This window comes from Eublepharis macularius, chromosome 2 (genome assembly GCF_028583425.1).
Source record: "Eublepharis macularius isolate TG4126 chromosome 2, MPM_Emac_v1.0, whole genome shotgun sequence".
In the NCBI taxonomy this organism is placed as follows: Eukaryota; Metazoa; Chordata; class Lepidosauria; order Squamata; family Eublepharidae; genus Eublepharis; species Eublepharis macularius.
The window spans coordinates 136990417-137007600 of record NC_072791.1 but is presented as its reverse complement, the minus strand read 5'-3'; the positions used below and the strand labels follow the sequence as shown (position 1 = coordinate 137007600).

The 17184-nt window shown below is 52.5% G+C and overlaps 1 protein-coding gene across 1 annotated transcript; it reads right to left on the bottom strand.

Moving 5' to 3' along the window:
* Positions 1-6505: 6505 nt before the first annotated feature.
* On the bottom strand, positions 6506-8937 carry LOC129323469 (histidine-rich glycoprotein-like). The gene is made up of 6 exons (XM_054970008.1): positions 8898-8937; positions 7948-8245; positions 7795-7858; positions 6998-7455; positions 6652-6696; positions 6506-6536 (listed from the first exon to the last, which is right to left on the bottom strand). Exons 1-6 carry the CDS (start codon positions 8935-8937, stop codon positions 6506-6508), a joined length of 936 nt encoding a protein of 311 aa, XP_054825983.1.
* Between the last annotated feature and the right edge of the window lie 8247 nt (positions 8938-17184).

The window sequence follows — 17184 nt, the reverse complement described above, 5'->3', positions numbered from 1 at the left end:
TATATAAAGATAAGTGTCCTGACTGACTCATCAATGCCCAGCCTAAAACCCTGGACCTAGAAACATGAAATTTGGGGAGAACATTCTTTTCATGATGTAAACACCCACTAAGAAGGGAAAGAAACTCACCCCCTAAGGGGGTAAAGGGGGATAAAATGTGTTTTCCCAAAGGGATACAGCTTCCTTGTGTGGCTGGCAGGCTGCTGCCTGCTTGTGCCCTGCCCACTGCCAGCTCGGCAACTCTTCTCTGATTGGGCCAGCCTTTCAAGGTCATTTGTGTATGCGGGCTGATTGGGGCTCACAACATTCCACACCTCATCCCCCCACCCCTCCAGAAACAGATGGTACTATGCTATTATACTACAAAACCAACTCCAAAAACAAACAATGCAAACCAAAAAATGTTACAAACCCATAGGTATTATAACTGGATTTAAAGTAGTTAAATACCATAGAGAAGCATGGGTATCAAGCTAGTATAAAATAAAAATCTGACTGATCGATCAGTTTTTCTTGGATTATTACTTACTTTGCTGAGGATGGACACATTCCTTCACAGCGAGTCAAAGTGACGTTTTTAACACAACCGTTGTAAACCACTTGCTCTTCATATTCGACTGCTCTGCACTTTTCTGTCAAACAAAATGAAAAGCTTATAAAAGTAGCACTAGAAGCATCAATTTTCTTTTTGAAACAGAAGGGTAACAGCTTTTTTTCTGTCAGTCAGTAAATATAAACTACCACCACTAGAAGAAGAGAATGCCCAGGGTAACAAATCTCTATTTTTATGATGTTTCCTCTTCAGCTCCGCTGAGTTTTGTGACCCATAGAGTTTACGCATCTTTTAAAGTACTAATACTATAGAATCCAATATAGGTAAGGCAGACTGTCAATGAAAAAAAATTAAAATGTATGATTGCTTAAACACTTCTGTGCAATTATATAATTAATTTAGTTTTGATTCCAACAAGTACTAGATTGTACTGGGTATAGTCAAATAATGGTTGCCTGACCCATCTACTGCAAAACTAAATCTACTCTTGTTGGGTTAATTTGCATGTACTGTTAAAACTTTGGTGTTCTGTAGGTGAGCCTCATCCTCACATACTCTTTCTCCTCTCCCACTGCACACTTAAAATTCAATCAGTTACCTCTGTGTTTAGTGCAAACTAATGTGTGCTTATGCTCTAAGCCAGTACTGAAAACACAATACAAGCCTTAGTTAAACTGTTGCAAGCTTTGTTCCCAGCAAAAGTCAAAATATGTTGATTAACTTAAATTTTTCTATTGCCATGTTTATGAATAAGGACTCCTGCTATTTTGAGTTCATAAAGATCTCGTAATAAGGTGGCATCAAATTGTAGTAAACCAGCAAAGAAAGAGAGAATTTTAACATATAGTTAAAAGAAAAATGTATGTTATGTTGGCAAACCTGTGTTTCCTGAAAGAACGGGGAGAGGGCAATTATAAGGAAGGATGAGCAAGTATAAAAAAGGAATGATTATTTATCCTGTATGTGTCATTTTTTCCCTAAAAGAGGTGTCCCACACTGAATCCATCCACTTGGTCTCACTTCTGCTTTTTAAGCCTGGTTAGGGAGCAACCTTTCAACAGGTAAGAACAGGGGGGCATTCACAAAGGATAACTGGCAGACACAGAGAGGGCTAACTATCTCCCTTTCCATCTACCCACTACCTCCAACTCCCAATGATACCTCCAATTCCTCTGTTAGTGTTACAAGAACATCATAGAGTTAGAAATCATGTTTCCCTCCTAAAATATAATTGTATCCTGGAAATAATGTCAATTAAATATTTCTGCAAATTTATCTTTATAGAGTTAAAGCAACAGACCACAATGGGTTTACACTAATCATAAATGACGTAATTCTGAACTATTGCAAAAGAAAAAAATCCTTTCAATTAATCCAGAAAGAACTATGAAACTTCCATTCAATATACTGTTTTATTGTTTGTAACAGCCTTTGGCCTAATGCAATACACCTTACCTACCTACCATTCAATATATATGCAACCAGGAAGTGAGGAAGGGAAGTAGTGTAATAAGGAGACATCTCTCTTTGTCTAATGAACAAGGCTATCCTTTAGAGCTTACTAAACAATACTGTCAAGTCTCTGAAAAGCCTCCATAATGCTAAAAAAAGCAGTTTATATGAGCCAAAACCAAATATGACACGGTCCCTGAGAAATTCCTGATATATAAAATGTACACACATGATTCTTATAAAATATGGAGATATGTCTTTTTAACAATAACCTAATTAAATTACTATTACATGGAAATCATAAACTAGTCTTTGCCAAGGTATTTTATCCACTGATACCAAATGAAATGATTATGCCGTTGTTTTAGGAAATAAACATGTAAAGAAGGACTTGCTGGGCATGGTTCAATGATATATTGATAATTTATCTGCACATTTGGTATTTTAATTCTGATATACCGTATTTATGGTTTCTCCATATTGTTTATAAAGGAACAGTTGTATCTATTACATTTTATAAAAAGAACACAGAAAAAGACATTCCAATAGAAAATATTTCATCCTTTAAACTTTATAAGAACATAATGCCGGTTACAAATTGTTCCATTTATTAATGGATATTTAATTTATTTAGATTATATTAGTTTCGAAGAGTGGAATTGATTTTTACATCTCTTCAACATTTGCTACCTCAGTGTAATTTGTACATTGATTTCAAGTTTCCTCTTCCCCTTTTTGTACATACCAGCTGCCTGGTATAACCCAAGTTATGATAATTGCACAGTAAGTAAATTCAGAAAACATCACACATAGGCTACATTAGTTTAGGTGGGTAGCCATGTTAGTCTGCAGCAGAACTATAGGATTTGAGACATTCTGAAGAACGGAGCTCTGACTCTTGAAAGCTTATACCCTGAAAATCTTTTTGGTCACTAAGGTGCCTCTGGACTCAAATCCTGCTGTTCTACATAGGCTATGTAAATATTTGCACACTTTCAAAGTATACAATGAACAGTACTATTTGTTAGCAGTCAGACCCTATCCTCATGCTTAGAAGGGCAATTCATGGATATGAAATATCATAAACCCCTTCCTCAATATGCCATAAGCACAAAAACATTGCCCAGCCAAGCAGAAGAGATTGCCCGGAGACTGGAAAGTTACCAGAATGTGAGTCACAAATGGGCTGACTGACTACCTGCCTCCATGCCTCAGAGAGCAGCAGAGATAGTGAAGATTTCATGAGACACCTCCCTGCCTAATTTCATCAACACTTTCCTCTAACACTTGCCTAACGAAGGGCTATTCAGCAAACCTGATAGCCTCACTATCTGATAGTTACCAGGTCATCAAACAATATTTTTACCTATAGTACAACCCCGATGGTCATGTCACACCTTTCTCAAATCATCTCACCTCTGGAGACAGCCATTAAGTTATTGTTTTGGGGCAGAAACGCTAGTTTTGACCCAGGATATATTTTGTTCTGTAATTGAGCTGGCCTGCCATGTGCTCAGAGTATGTGTGTTCTGGACCCATCCACGTACCCTCAGATACATCTGAGCCCTCCCCTCTTCTCTCTGTGAAGCACTGGTTGTCTTTGCTGCTGCCGCCATGGAACTTTCTTCTTCAAGACTGTTAACTATAGCCCTCTTTGGAACGGCTTTCTCATTTCCTCACTGATTTCCTAGTTAGCCCTGTGTCTATGTGCTGTTTGTATTCTGTGCAATTGCTCCTTTACTGTTCCTTTAATAAACTCTTCCTGTTGAACACTTGCCTGGTTCTTACAGAGTGTATTCTAAGGGAATGATCCTGATTTACATTGGTGGAGATCTTACAATTATCCCCTCTCACTGCTTCTCCTTGCACGTTAATTCCCTCAACTCACCAGGAGACACCCCCCCCCCCCATTTCAGGAAACATACTGACATGATAAGGAAGAGAGCACATTCAAATAAAATATTACTTTAAGGTATAAACTTGTACTTTAAGTCTACAGAAAAAAATGTGGAAATTATTGAGAAAAAAGTCAACGGAAAAAGGAGCACTTGTGATGAAAAAAGGAGACTGAAAACAAAACATGTCCAAAACTTATATCTGAAAGATATTTAGTTTTTATAAAGGGAGATGGGTGAAACAACAGAACCAAAAGAACAACCAAAAGAACCCCAAACTGCAAATAAAATTCATATACATCTTGTAAAAGAAAATGAGTGAAATGCTGACTGAAATTTTAAAAAGGAGGTATACAGATAACACGTGTATGTATTTATACACACACGCAAACACACGTATACATAGATACACATAAAATAAGAGATTAAAACATCTGAAGGTTATGAAGTAAATCAAATAAAATTTAAGTCAGAAGAAACAAAAAGTGAATGAAATAAGAGTAGTGAAAAACACACCATGTAAAAAACAGACACATCGTTACTGTGAAAAGAAGATACATAAAAAACAAGAAAAATTACCAGGACGTATTGTAGATGTATAAGATGTTGACAAACTCGTTGAGATTGGTGTACTGGAAGGAGCACTACTTGTTCTACTGGTAACTGGAGTATAACTGGTTGTTGAAAATGATGCTGTAGATAAAGGGTTGCTGGTGACTGAAACCATGTGGGTAGTAGATGCAGTAGTTACTATGGCAGCAGTTGTATTTCTTGACGTAGTAGGATGCAGGGTACTAAGAGACTCAGTTGATGAGACTGAAGAAACACTAGAAACGGTTTTTGGTGAGATTGCTGAGGAAAACAGGGATGATGTAGTGGTTCTGGATGTTGTAAACGGAGTTGTGGTGAGTGTGGTTCTCGTTGTATTACTGGGAACTGTCATCTTTGAAGAAGTGGAAGCTGCAAAGGAACAGGAAATGATTGGAAATGGCAACAATAGGAAGCTGACAAACTAAGGAAAGACAAAGACATGAATTAGCTAGGTAGGCCTTCAGAAGAAGGAACATATACAATAAAATGTCAAATCAGTCATCCCTAAAGCTGAAAAAAGGGGAAGAGGGGAAAATGTGAGAATGAAAATGAAAGAAAGGATGGAAAGCCAAAGAAAAGATGATCTTCCAGGTAACAAAGAAGTTGACTTGAACCGATGGATAGGATAAAATGAGAACATCACTGGAAATGAAACAATCATGAAAGGAGATGTCAGAAGGGAAAATATGGGACAAGGATCCTAAAGCAGACCAAATGGTATACGGGAAAATATAGACGATGTGACCAACTTGAGAAAGCTCAACAATGAAGGCATAACATACCAGAGACGGTGGTGAGGCTGGTAGAGGCAGGGGCTGGTGTACTGGGAGACCTGGACGTTTCTGTGGTGCTGGGGGTAGTAGGTGAGGGAATGGTGCTGCAGGGAGTGCTGACATGAGTGCTGATGGAAGTGAAGGTGGCAGGTGGTGTCACAGTAGAGGGGGGAACGCTCGTCTTAGTGGTAGGATGCCGGGGTTTAGTGGCTGAGCTGGGAGGTGTTGAGGTGATCGGGGTAGGTGTGCTGATGTTCGTGGATGAGGTGGAGAGGGTGGTGGGAGGAGGTGGTGTGCTGGGGGATGTTCGCGTTGTGGGCGGCGCAGGTGTAGAGTGTGTGGAGACAGGGCTGCTGGGGGTGAGATGGTGGGAGTGGTTCTTGGCGTGCTGGTGGTGGCGAATTTAGACAGAGCTCGCTTTGTCTTAGGAGAGCGCTGCTTACCTTGAGAGGTGGACGTTGTCAATGTAGTGCTGGTTTCCGTGGTTCCTGTAAACCCAAATACCAGGAGAAATTAATGTTGGTCCCTGAGAGAAAGGCCAAGGCGCTGGGATACAGTTCACCTCTGGAGGGAAAGTGGCACCAAACAACTGCATTGGAAAAAGGCCCCGGGATTATTCAGGTGCATGGGGCCACACAGGGACAACTCGTCTCCACAGGCAGACGGTGGAGGAGAGCTAGAGGTGGGGAGGCAGATACCAGCTGCAGCCAGCGTGGAGAAGAGGAAAACATGGGACCCGCAGCGAAACACTGCCCACATAAATACACGGAGCCAGCTGAAACTTACCAGTGCTGGTTCTGATGCTCGTAGTGGCAGTTGGCGTGGTGGAAGACCTGGGCGTTTCTGTGGTGCTGGGGATAGTAGGCGTAAAAGTGGTGCCAGTGGGTGTGCTGACGGGAGTGCTGGTGGAAGTGGATGTGGTAGGTGGCGTCATAGTAGTGGGGGGGACGATCGTCCTAGTGGTGGGATGCCGGGGTTTCGTGGGTGTGCTGGGAGGAGTTGTGGTGGTCGGGGTAGGTGTGCTGATGGTTGTGGATATGGTGGAGGGAGTGGTGGGAGGAGATGATGTACTGGGGGATGTTCGCGTCGTGGGAGGGGCATGGGTGGAGTGTGTGGAGACAGGGCTGCTGGGGGTCGAGATGGTGGGAGTGGTTCTTGGCGTGCTGGTGGTGGCGGATTCGGTTGATGTGGTGGTTCTGGACGTCAAGGAGGAAGACGTGGTGGGTGTCGTACTCGGCGTGCTACTGGGAGCTGTCGTCCGTGGAGAAGTGGCTGTAAAGGAAAGGAGATGCGTTGGGGAGGAGAGCAACAGAATGCGAGTGAGCAGCCCAGGAGAGGAGATCCCCTCCACAAAGGGCTTGCTGTTCCTTAGGAACGCGGCGCATACCTGGAGAGGTGGAGGGCGTCAACGTAGTGCTGGTTTCTGTGGTTCCTGTAAGCCCAAACAACAGGGCAAATTAACGGAGGCCCCCGAGAGAAAGGTCAAGCGGCTTTGCTACACTTCTCCTCTGGAGGGAAATGTGCTCCAGTAGACCCCTTGGGAGGAGGCCCTGGCGCATATTCAGGAGGACCAGCCACACTGGCACCACTCTTCTCCCCAAAACGCCAGTGTGCGAGAGCTGGAGGTGGGGCGGCAGATTACCGCTACAGCCAGCGTTGCGACGGGGAACCTGTGAGACATTCCAGTATCCGCTAACTGCTCACATAGATTCACAGACCTAGTTGTAACTTACCAGTGCTGCTTCTGATGCTCGTAGTGGCAGGGGTCGGCGTGGTGGGAGACCTGGGCGTTTCCGTGGTGCTGGGGGTAGTAGGCGTGGGAGTAGTGCTGGTGGGCGTGCTGACGGGAGTGCTGGTGGAAGTGGATGTTGGAGGTGGCGTTGCAGTAGTGGGGGGGACGCTCGTCCTTGTGGTGAGATGCCGGGGTTTGGTGGGTGTGCTGGGCGGAGTTGTGGTGGTCGGGGTAGGTGTGCTGATGGTTGTAGATATGGTGGAGGAAGTGGTGGGAGGAGATGAGGTACTGGGGGATGTCCGCGTCGTGGGAGGGGCATGGCTGGAGTGTGTGGAGACAGGGCTGCTGGGGGTCGAGATGGTGGGAGTGGTTCTTGGCGTTCTGGTGGTGGCGGATTCGGTTGATGTGGTGGTTTTGGATGTCGAGGACGAAGACGTGGTGGGTGTCGTACTCGGCGTGCTACTGGGAGCTGTCGTCCGTGGAGAAGTGGCTGTAAAGGAAAGGAGATGCGTTGGGGAGGGGAGCAGAAGATGGTAAGTGAGCAGCCCAGGAGAGGAGATCCCCTCCACAAAGGGCTTGCTGTTCCTTAGGAACGCGGCGCATACCTGGAGAGGTGGAGGGCGTCAATGTAGTGCTGGTTTCTGTGGTTCCTGTAAGCCCAAACAACAGGGCAAATTAACGGAGGCTCCCGAGAGAAAGGTCAAGGGGCTTTGCTACACTTCTCCTCTGGAGGGAAATGTGCTCCAGTAGACCCCTTGGGAGGAGGCCCTGGCGCATATTCAGGAGGACCAGCCACACTGGCACCACTCTGCTCCCCAAAACGCCAGTGTGCGAGAGCTGGAGGTGGGGCGGCAGATTATCGCTGCAGCCAGCGATGCGACGGGGAACCCGTGAGACATTCCACAAGCCGCTAATTGCTCACATAGATTCACAGACCTAGTTGTGACTTACCAGTGCTGCTTCTGACGCTCATAGTGGCAGGGGTCGGCGTGGTGGGAGACCTGGGCGTTTCCGTGGTGCTGGGGGTAGTAGGCGTGGGAGTAGTGCTGGTGGGCGTGCTGACGGGAGTGCTGGTGGAAGTGGATGTTGGAGGTGGCGTTGCAGTAGTGGGGGGGACGCTTGTCCTTGTGGTGAGATGCCGGGGTTTGGTCGGTGTGCTGGGCGGAGTTGTGGTGGTCGGGGTAGGTGTGCTGATGGTTGTGGATATGGTGGAGGGAGTGGTGGGAGGAGATGAGGTACTGGGGGATGTCTGCGTCGTGGGAGGGGCATGGGTGGAGTGTGTGGAGACAGGGCTGCTGGGGGTCGAGATGGTGGGAGTGGTTCTTGGCGTGCTGGTGGTGGCGGATTCGGTTGATGTGGTGGTTTTGGAGGTCGAGGACGAAGACGTGGTGGGTGTCGTACTCGGCGTGCTACTGGGAGCTGTCGTCCGTGGAGAAGTGGCTGTAAAGGAAAGAAGATGCGTTGGGGAGGGGAGCAGAAGATGGCGAGTGAGCAGCCCAGGAGAGGAGATCCCCTCCACAAAGGGCTTGCTGTTCCTTAGGAACGCGGCGCATACCTGGAGAGGTGGAGGGCGTCAATGTAGTGCTGGTTTCTGTGGTTCCTGTAAGCCCAAACAACAGGGCAAATTAACGGAGGCCCCCGAGAGAAAGGTCAAGGGGCTTTGCTACACTTCTTCTCTGGAGGGAAATGTGCTCCAGTAGACCCCTTGGGAGGAGGCCCTGGGGCATATTCAGGAGGACCAGCCACACTGGCACCACTCTTCTCCCCAAAAGGCCAGTGTGCGAGAGCTGGAGGTGGGGCGGCAGATTATCGCTGCAGCCAGCGATGCGACGGGGGACCCGTGAGACATTCCAGTAGCCGCTAATTGCTCACGTAGATTCACAGACCTAGTTGTGACTTACCAGTGCTGCTTCTGATGCTCGTAGTGGCAGGGGTCGGCATGGTGGGATACCTGGGCGTTTCCGTGGTGCTGGGGGTATTAGGCATGGGAGTAGTGCTGGTGGGCGTGCTGACGGGAGTGCTGGTGGAAGTGGATGATGGAGGTGGTGTTGCAGTAGTGGGGGGGACGCTCGTCCTTGTGGTGAGATGCCGGGGTTTGGTGGGTGTGCTTGGCGGAGTTGTGGAGGTCGGAGTAGGTGTGCTGATGGTTGTGGATATGGTGGAGGGAGTGGTGGGAGGAGATGAGGTACTGGGGGATGTCCACGTCGTGGGAGGGGCATGGGTGGAGTGTGTGGAGACAGGGCTGCTGGGGGTCGAGATGGTGGGAGTGGTTCTTGGCGTGCTGGTGGTGGCGGATTCGGTTGATGTGGTGGTTTTGGACGTCGAGGACGAAGACGTGGTGGGTGTCGTACTCGGCGTGCTACTGGGAGCTGTCGTCCGTGGAGAAGTGGCTGTAAAGGAAAGGAGATGCGTTGGGGAGGGGAGCAGAAGATGGCGAGTGAGCAGCCCAGGAGAGGAGATCCCCTCCACAAAGGGCTTGCTGTTTCTTTGGAACGCGGCGCATACCTGGAGAGGTGGAGGGCGTCAATGTAGTGCTGGTTTCTGTGGTTCCTGTAAGCCCAAACAACAGGGCAAATTAACGGAGGCCCCCGAGAGAAAGGTCAAGGGGCTTTGCTACACTTCTCCTCTGGAGGGAAATGTGCTCCAGTAGACCCCTTGGGAGGAGGCCCTGGGGCATATTCAGGAGGACCAGCCAGACTGGGACCACTCTTCTCCGCAAAACGCCAGTGTGCGAGAGCTGGAGGTGGGGCGGCAGATTATCGCTGCAGCCAGCGATGCGACGGGGGACCCGTGAGACATTCCAGTACCCGCTAATTGCTCACATAGATTCACAGACCTAGTTGTGACTTACCAGTGCTGCTTCTGACGCTCGTAGTGGCAGGGGTCGGCGTGGTGGGAGACCTGGGCGTTTCCGTGGTGCTGGGGGTAGTAGGCGTGGGAGTAGTGCTGGTGGGCGTGCTGATGGGAGTGCTGGTGGAAGTGGATGTTGGAGGTGGCGTTGCAGTAGTGGGGGGGACGCTCGTCCTTGTGGTGAGATGCCGGGGTTTGGTGGGTGTGCTGGGCGGAGTTGTGGTGGTCGGGGTAGGTGTGCTGATGGTTGTGGATATGGTGGAGGGAGTGGTGGGAGGAGATGAGGCACTGGGGGATGTCCGCGTCGTGGGAGGGGCATGGGTGGAGTGTGTGGAGACAGGGCTGCTGGGGGTCGAGATGGTGGGAGTGGTTCTTGGCGTGCTGGTGGTGGCGGATTCGGTTGATGTGGTGGTTTTGGATGTCGAGGACGAAGACGTGGTGGGTGTCGTACTCGGCGTGCTACTGGGAGCTGTCATCCGTGGAGAAGTGGCTGTAAAGGAAAGGAGATGCGTTGGGGAGGGGAGCAGAAGATGGCGAGTGAGCAGCCCAGGAGAGGAGATCCCCTCCACAAAGGGCTTGCTGTTTCTTTGGAACGCGGCGCATACCTGGAGAGGTGGAGGGCGTCAATGTAGTGCTGGTTTCTGTGGATCCTGTAAGCCCAAACAACAGGGCAAATTATCGGAGGCCCCCGAGAGAAAGGTCAAGGGGCTTTGCTACACTTCTCCTCTGGAGGGAAATGTGCTCCAGTAGACCCCTTGGGAGGAGGCCCTGGGGCATATTCAGGAGGACCAGCCACACTGGCACCACTCTTCTCCCCAAAACGCCAGTGCGCGAGAACTCGAGGTGGGGCAGCAGATTACCGCTACAGCCAGCGTTGCGACGGGGAACCTGTGAGACATTCCAGTATCCGCTAACTGCTCACATAGATTCACAGACCTAGTTGTAACTTACCAGTGCTGCTTCTGATGCTCGTAGTGGCAGGGGTCGGCGTGGTGGGAGACCTGGGCGTTTCCGTGGTGCTGGGGGTAGTAGGCGTGGGAGTAGTGCTGGTGGGCGTGCTGACGGGAGTGCTGGTGGAAGTGGATGTTGGAGGTGGCGTTGCAGTAGTGGGGGGGACGCTCGTCCTTGTGGTGAGATGCCGGGGTTTGGTGGGTGTGCTGGGCGGAGTTGTGGTGGTCGGGGTAGGTGTGCTGATGGTTGTAGATATGGTGGAGGAAGTGGTGGGAGGAGATGAGGTACTGGGGGATGTCCGCGTCGTGGGAGGGGCATGGCTGGAGTGTGTGGAGACAGGGCTGCTGGGGGTCGAGATGGTGGGAGTGGTTCTTGGCGTTCTGGTGGTGGCGGATTCGGTTGATGTGGTGGTTTTGGATGTCGAGGACGAAGACGTGGTGGGTGTCGTACTCGGCGTGCTACTGGGAGCTGTCGTCCGTGGAGAAGTGGCTGTAAAGGAAAGGAGATGCGTTGGGGAGGGGAGCAGAAGATGGTGAGTGAGCAGCCCAGGAGAGGAGATCCCCTCCACAAAGGGCTTGCTGTTCCTTAGGAACGCGGCGCATACCTGGAGAGGTGGAGGGCGTCAATGTAGTGCTGGTTTCTGTGGTTCCTGTAAGCCCAAACAACAGGGCAAATTAACGGAGGCTCCCGAGAGAAAGGTCAAGGGGCTTTGCTACACTTCTCCTCTGGAGGGAAATGTGCTCCAGTAGACCCCTTGGGAGGAGGCCCTGGGGCATATTCAGGAGGACCAGCCACACTGGCACCACTCTTCTCCCCAAAACGCTAGTGTGCGAGAGCTGGAGGTGGGGCGGCAGATTATCGCTGCAGCCAGCGATGCGACGGGGAACCCGTGAGACATTCCAGTAGCCACTAATTGCTCACATAGATTCACAGACCTAGTTGTGACTTACCAGTGCTGCTTCTGACGCTCGTAGTGGCAGGGGTCGGCGTGGTGGGAGACCTGGGCGTTTCCGTGGTGCTGGGGGTAGTAGGCGTGGGAGTAGTGCTGGTGGGCGTGCTGACGGGAGTGCTGGTGGAAGTGGATGTTGGAGGTGGCGTTGCAGTAGTGGGGGGGACGCTCGTCCTTGTGGTGAGATGCCGGGGTTTGGTGGGTGTGCTGGGCGGAGTTGTGGTGGTCGGGGTAGGTGTGCTGATGGTTGTGGATATGGTGGAGGGAGTGGTGGGAGGAGATGAGGTACTGGGGGATGTCCGCGTCGTGGGAGGGGCATGGCTGGAGTGTGTGGAGACAGGGCTGCTGGGGGTCGAGATGGTGGGAGTGGTTCTTGGCGTTCTGGTGGTGGCGGATTCGGTTGATGTGGTGGTTTTGGATGTCGAGGACGAAGACGTGGTGGGTGTCGTACTCGGCGTGCTACTGGGAGCTGTCGTCCGTGGAGAAGTGGCTGTAAAGGAAAGGAGATGCGTTGGGGAGGGGAGCAGAAGATGGTGAGTGAGCAGCCCAGGAGAGGAGATCCCCTCCACAAAGGGCTTGCTGTTCCTTAGGAACGCGGCGCATACCTGGAGAGGTGGAGGGCGTCAATGTAGTGCTGGTTTCTGTGGTTCCTGTAAGCCCAAACAACAGGGCAAATTAACGGAGGCCCCCGAGAGAAAGGTCAAGGGGCTTTGCTACACTTCTCCTCTGGAGGGAAATGTGCTCCAGTAGACCCCTTGGGAGGAGGCCCTGGGGCATATTCAGGAGGACCAGCCACACTGGCACCACTCTTCTCCCCAAAACGCCAGTGTGCGAGAGCTGGAGGTGGGGCGGCAGATTACCGCTACAGCCAGCGTTGCGACGGGGAACCTGTGAGACATTCCAGTATCCGCTAACTGCTCACATAGATTCACAGACCTAGTTGTAACTTACCAGTGCTGCTTCTGATGCTCGTAGTGGCAGGGGTCGGCGTGGTGGGAGACCTGGGCGTTTCCGTGGTGCTGGGGGTAGTAGGCGTGGGAGTAGTGCTGGTGGGCGTGCTGACGGGAGTGCTGGTGGAAGTGGATGTTGGAGGTGGCGTTGCAGTAGTGGGGGGGACGCTCGTCCTTGTGGTGAGATGCCGGGGTTTGGTGGGTGTGCTGGGCGGAGTTGTGGTGGTCGGGGTAGGTGTGCTGATGGTTGTAGATATGGTGGAGGAAGTGGTGGGAGGAGATGAGGCACTGGGGGATGTCCGCGTCGTGGGAGGGGCATGGCTGGAGTGTGTGGAGACAGGGCTGCTGGGGGTCGAGATGGTGGGAGTGGTTCTTGGCGTTCTGGTGGTGGCGGATTCGGTTGATGTGGTGGTTTTGGATGTCGAGGACGAAGACGTGGTGGGTGTCGTACTCGGCGTGCTACTGGGAGCTGTCGTCCGTGGAGAAGTGGCTGTAAAGGAAAGGAGATGCGTTGGGGAGGGGAGCAGAAGATGGTGAGTGAGCAGCCCAGGAGAGGAGATCCCCTCCACAAAGGGCTTGCTGTTCCTTAGGAACGCGGCGCATACCTGGAGAGGTGGAGGGCGTCAATGTAGTGCTGGTTTCTGTGGTTCCTGTAAGCCCAAACAACAGGGCAAATTAACGGAGGCTCCCGAGAGAAAGGTCAAGGGGCTTTGCTACACTTCTCCTCTGGAGGGAAATGTGCTCCAGTAGACCCCTTGGGAGGAGGCCCTGGCGCATATTCAGGAGGACCAGCCACACTGGCACCACTCTGCTCCCCAAAACGCCAGTGTGCGAGAGCTGGAGGTGGGGCGGCAGATTATCGCTGCAGCCAGCGATGCGACGGGGAACCCGTGAGACATTCCACAAGCCGCTAATTGCTCACATAGATTCACAGACCTAGTTGTGACTTACCAGTGCTGCTTCTGACGCTCATAGTGGCAGGGGTCGGCGTGGTGGGAGACCTGGGCGTTTCCGTGGTGCTGGGGGTAGTAGGCGTGGGAGTAGTGCTGGTGGGCGTGCTGACGGGAGTGCTGGTGGAAGTGGATGTTGGAGGTGGCGTTGCAGTAGTGGGGGGGACGCTTGTCCTTGTGGTGAGATGCCGGGGTTTGGTCGGTGTGCTGGGCGGAGTTGTGGTGGTCGGGGTAGGTGTGCTGATGGTTGTGGATATGGTGGAGGGAGTGGTGGGAGGAGATGAGGTACTGGGGGATGTCTGCGTCGTGGGAGGGGCATGGGTGGAGTGTGTGGAGACAGGGCTGCTGGGGGTCGAGATGGTGGGAGTGGTTCTTGGCGTGCTGGTGGTGGCGGATTCGGTTGATGTGGTGGTTTTGGAGGTCGAGGACGAAGACGTGGTGGGTGTCGTACTCGGCGTGCTACTGGGAGCTGTCGTCCGTGGAGAAGTGGCTGTAAAGGAAAGAAGATGCGTTGGGGAGGGGAGCAGAAGATGGCGAGTGAGCAGCCCAGGAGAGGAGATCCCCTCCACAAAGGGCTTGCTGTTCCTTAGGAACGCGGCGCATACCTGGAGAGGTGGAGGGCGTCAATGTAGTGCTGGTTTCTGTGGTTCCTGTAAGCCCAAACAACAGGGCAAATTAACGGAGGCCCCCGAGAGAAAGGTCAAGGGGCTTTGCTACACTTCTTCTCTGGAGGGAAATGTGCTCCAGTAGACCCCTTGGGAGGAGGCCCTGGGGCATATTCAGGAGGACCAGCCACACTGGCACCACTCTTCTCCCCAAAAGGCCAGTGTGCGAGAGCTGGAGGTGGGGCGGCAGATTATCGCTGCAGCCAGCGATGCGACGGGGGACCCGTGAGACATTCCAGTAGCCGCTAATTGCTCACATAGATTCACAGACCTAGTTGTGACTTACCAGTGCTGCTTCTGATGCTCGTAGTGGCAGGGGTCGGCATGGTGGGATACCTGGGCGTTTCCGTGGTGCTGGGGGTATTAGGCATGGGAGTAGTGCTGGTGGGCGTGCTGACGGGAGTGCTGGTGGAAGTGGATGATGGAGGTGGTGTTGCAGTAGTGGGGGGGACGCTCGTCCTTGTGGTGAGATGCCGGGGTTTGGTGGGTGTGCTTGGCGGAGTTGTGGAGGTCGGAGTAGGTGTGCTGATGGTTGTGGATATGGTGGAGGGAGTGGTGGGAGGAGATGAGGTACTGGGGGATGTCCACGTCGTGGGAGGGGCATGGGTGGAGTGTGTGGAGACAGGGCTGCTGGGGGTCGAGATGGTGGGAGTGGTTCTTGGCGTGCTGGTGGTGGCGGATTCGGTTGATGTGGTGGTTTTGGACGTCGAGGACGAAGACGTGGTGGGTGTCGTACTCGGCGTGCTACTGGGAGCTGTCGTCCGTGGAGAAGTGGCTGTAAAGGAAAGGAGATGCGTTGGGGAGGGGAGCAGAAGATGGCGAGTGAGCAGCCCAGGAGAGGAGATCCCCTCCACAAAGGGCTTGCTGTTTCTTTGGAACGCGGCGCATACCTGGAGAGGTGGAGGGCGTCAATGTAGTGCTGGTTTCTGTGGTTCCTGTAAGCCCAAACAACAGGGCAAATTAACGGAGGCCCCCGAGAGAAAGGTCAAGGGGCTTTGCTACACTTCTCCTCTGGAGGGAAATGTGCTCCAGTAGACCCCTTGGGAGGAGGCCCTGGGGCATATTCAGGAGGACCAGCCAGACTGGGACCACTCTTCTCCGCAAAACGCCAGTGTGCGAGAGCTGGAGGTGGGGCGGCAGATTATCGCTGCAGCCAGCGATGCGACGGGGGACCCGTGAGACATTCCAGTACCCGCTAATTGCTCACATAGATTCACAGACCTAGTTGTGACTTACCAGTGCTGCTTCTGACGCTCGTAGTGGCAGGGGTCGGCGTGGTGGGAGACCTGGGCGTTTCCGTGGTGCTGGGGGTAGTAGGCGTGGGAGTAGTGCTGGTGGGCGTGCTGATGGGAGTGCTGGTGGAAGTGGATATTGGAGGTGGCGTTGCAGTAGTGGGGGGGACGCTCGTCCTTGTGGTGAGATGCCGGGGTTTGGTGGGTGTGCTGGGCGGAGTTGTGGTGGTCGGGGTAGGTGTGCTGATGGTTGTGGATATGGTGGAGGGAGTGGTGGGAGGAGATGAGGCACTGGGGGATGTCCGCGTCGTGGGAGGGGCATGGGTGGAGTGTGTGGAGACAGGGCTGCTGGGGGTCGAGATGGTGGGAGTGGTTCTTGGCGTGCTGGTGGTGGCGGATTCGGTTGATGTGGTGGTTTTGGATGTCGAGGACGAAGACGTGGTGGGTGTCGTACTCGGCGTGCTACTGGGAGCTGTCATCCGTGGAGAAGTGGCTGTAAAGGAAAGGAGATGCGTTGGGGAGGGGAGCAGAAGATGGCGAGTGAGCAGCCCAGGAGAGGAGATCCCCTCCACAAAGGGCTTGCTGTTTCTTTGGAACGCGGCGCATACCTGGAGAGGTGGAGGGCGTCAATGTAGTGCTGGTTTCTGTGGATCCTGTAAGCCCAAACAACAGGGCAAATTATCGGAGGCCCCCGAGAGAAAGGTCAAGGGGCTTTGCTACACTTCTCCTCTGGAGGGAAATGTGCTCCAGTAGACCCCTTGGGAGGAGGCCCTGGGGCATATTCAGGAGGACCAGCCACACTGGCACCACTCTTCTCCCCAAAACGCCAGTGCGCGAGAACTCGAGGTGGGGCAGCAGATTACCGCTACAGCCAGCGTTGCGACGGGGAACCTGTGAGACATTCCAGTATCCGCTAACTGCTCACATAGATTCACAGACCTAGTTGTAACTTACCAGTGCTGCTTCTGATGCTCGTAGTGGCAGGGGTCGGCGTGGTGGGAGACCTGGGCGTTTCCGTGGTGCTGGGGGTAGTAGGCGTGGGAGTAGTGCTGGTGGGCGTGCTGACGGGAGTGCTGGTGGAAGTGGATGTTGGAGGTGGCGTTGCAGTAGTGGGGGGGACGCTCGTCCTTGTGGTGAGATGCCGGGGTTTGGTGGGTGTGCTGGGCGGAGTTGTGGTGGTCGGGGTAGGTGTGCTGATGGTTGTAGATATGGTGGAGGAAGTGGTGGGAGGAGATGAGGTACTGGGGGATGTCCGTGTCGTGGGAGGGGCATGGCTGGAGTGTGTGGAGACAGGGCTGCTGGGGGTCGAGATGGTGGGAGTGGTTCTTGGCGTTCTGGTGGTGGCGGATTCGGTTGATGTGGTGGTTTTGGATGTCGAGGACGAAGACGTGGTGGGTGTCGTACTCGGCGTGCTACTGGGAGCTGTCGTCCGTGGAGAAGTGGCTGTAAAGGAAAGGAGATGCGTTGGGGAGGGGAGCAGAAGATGGTGAGTGAGCAGCCCAGGAGAGGAGATCCCCTCCACAAAGGGCTTGCTGTTCCTTAGGAACGCGGCGCATACCTGGAGAGGTGGAGGGCGTCAATGTAGTGCTGGTTTCTGTGGTTCCTGTAAGCCCAAACAACAGGGCAAATTAACGGAGGCTC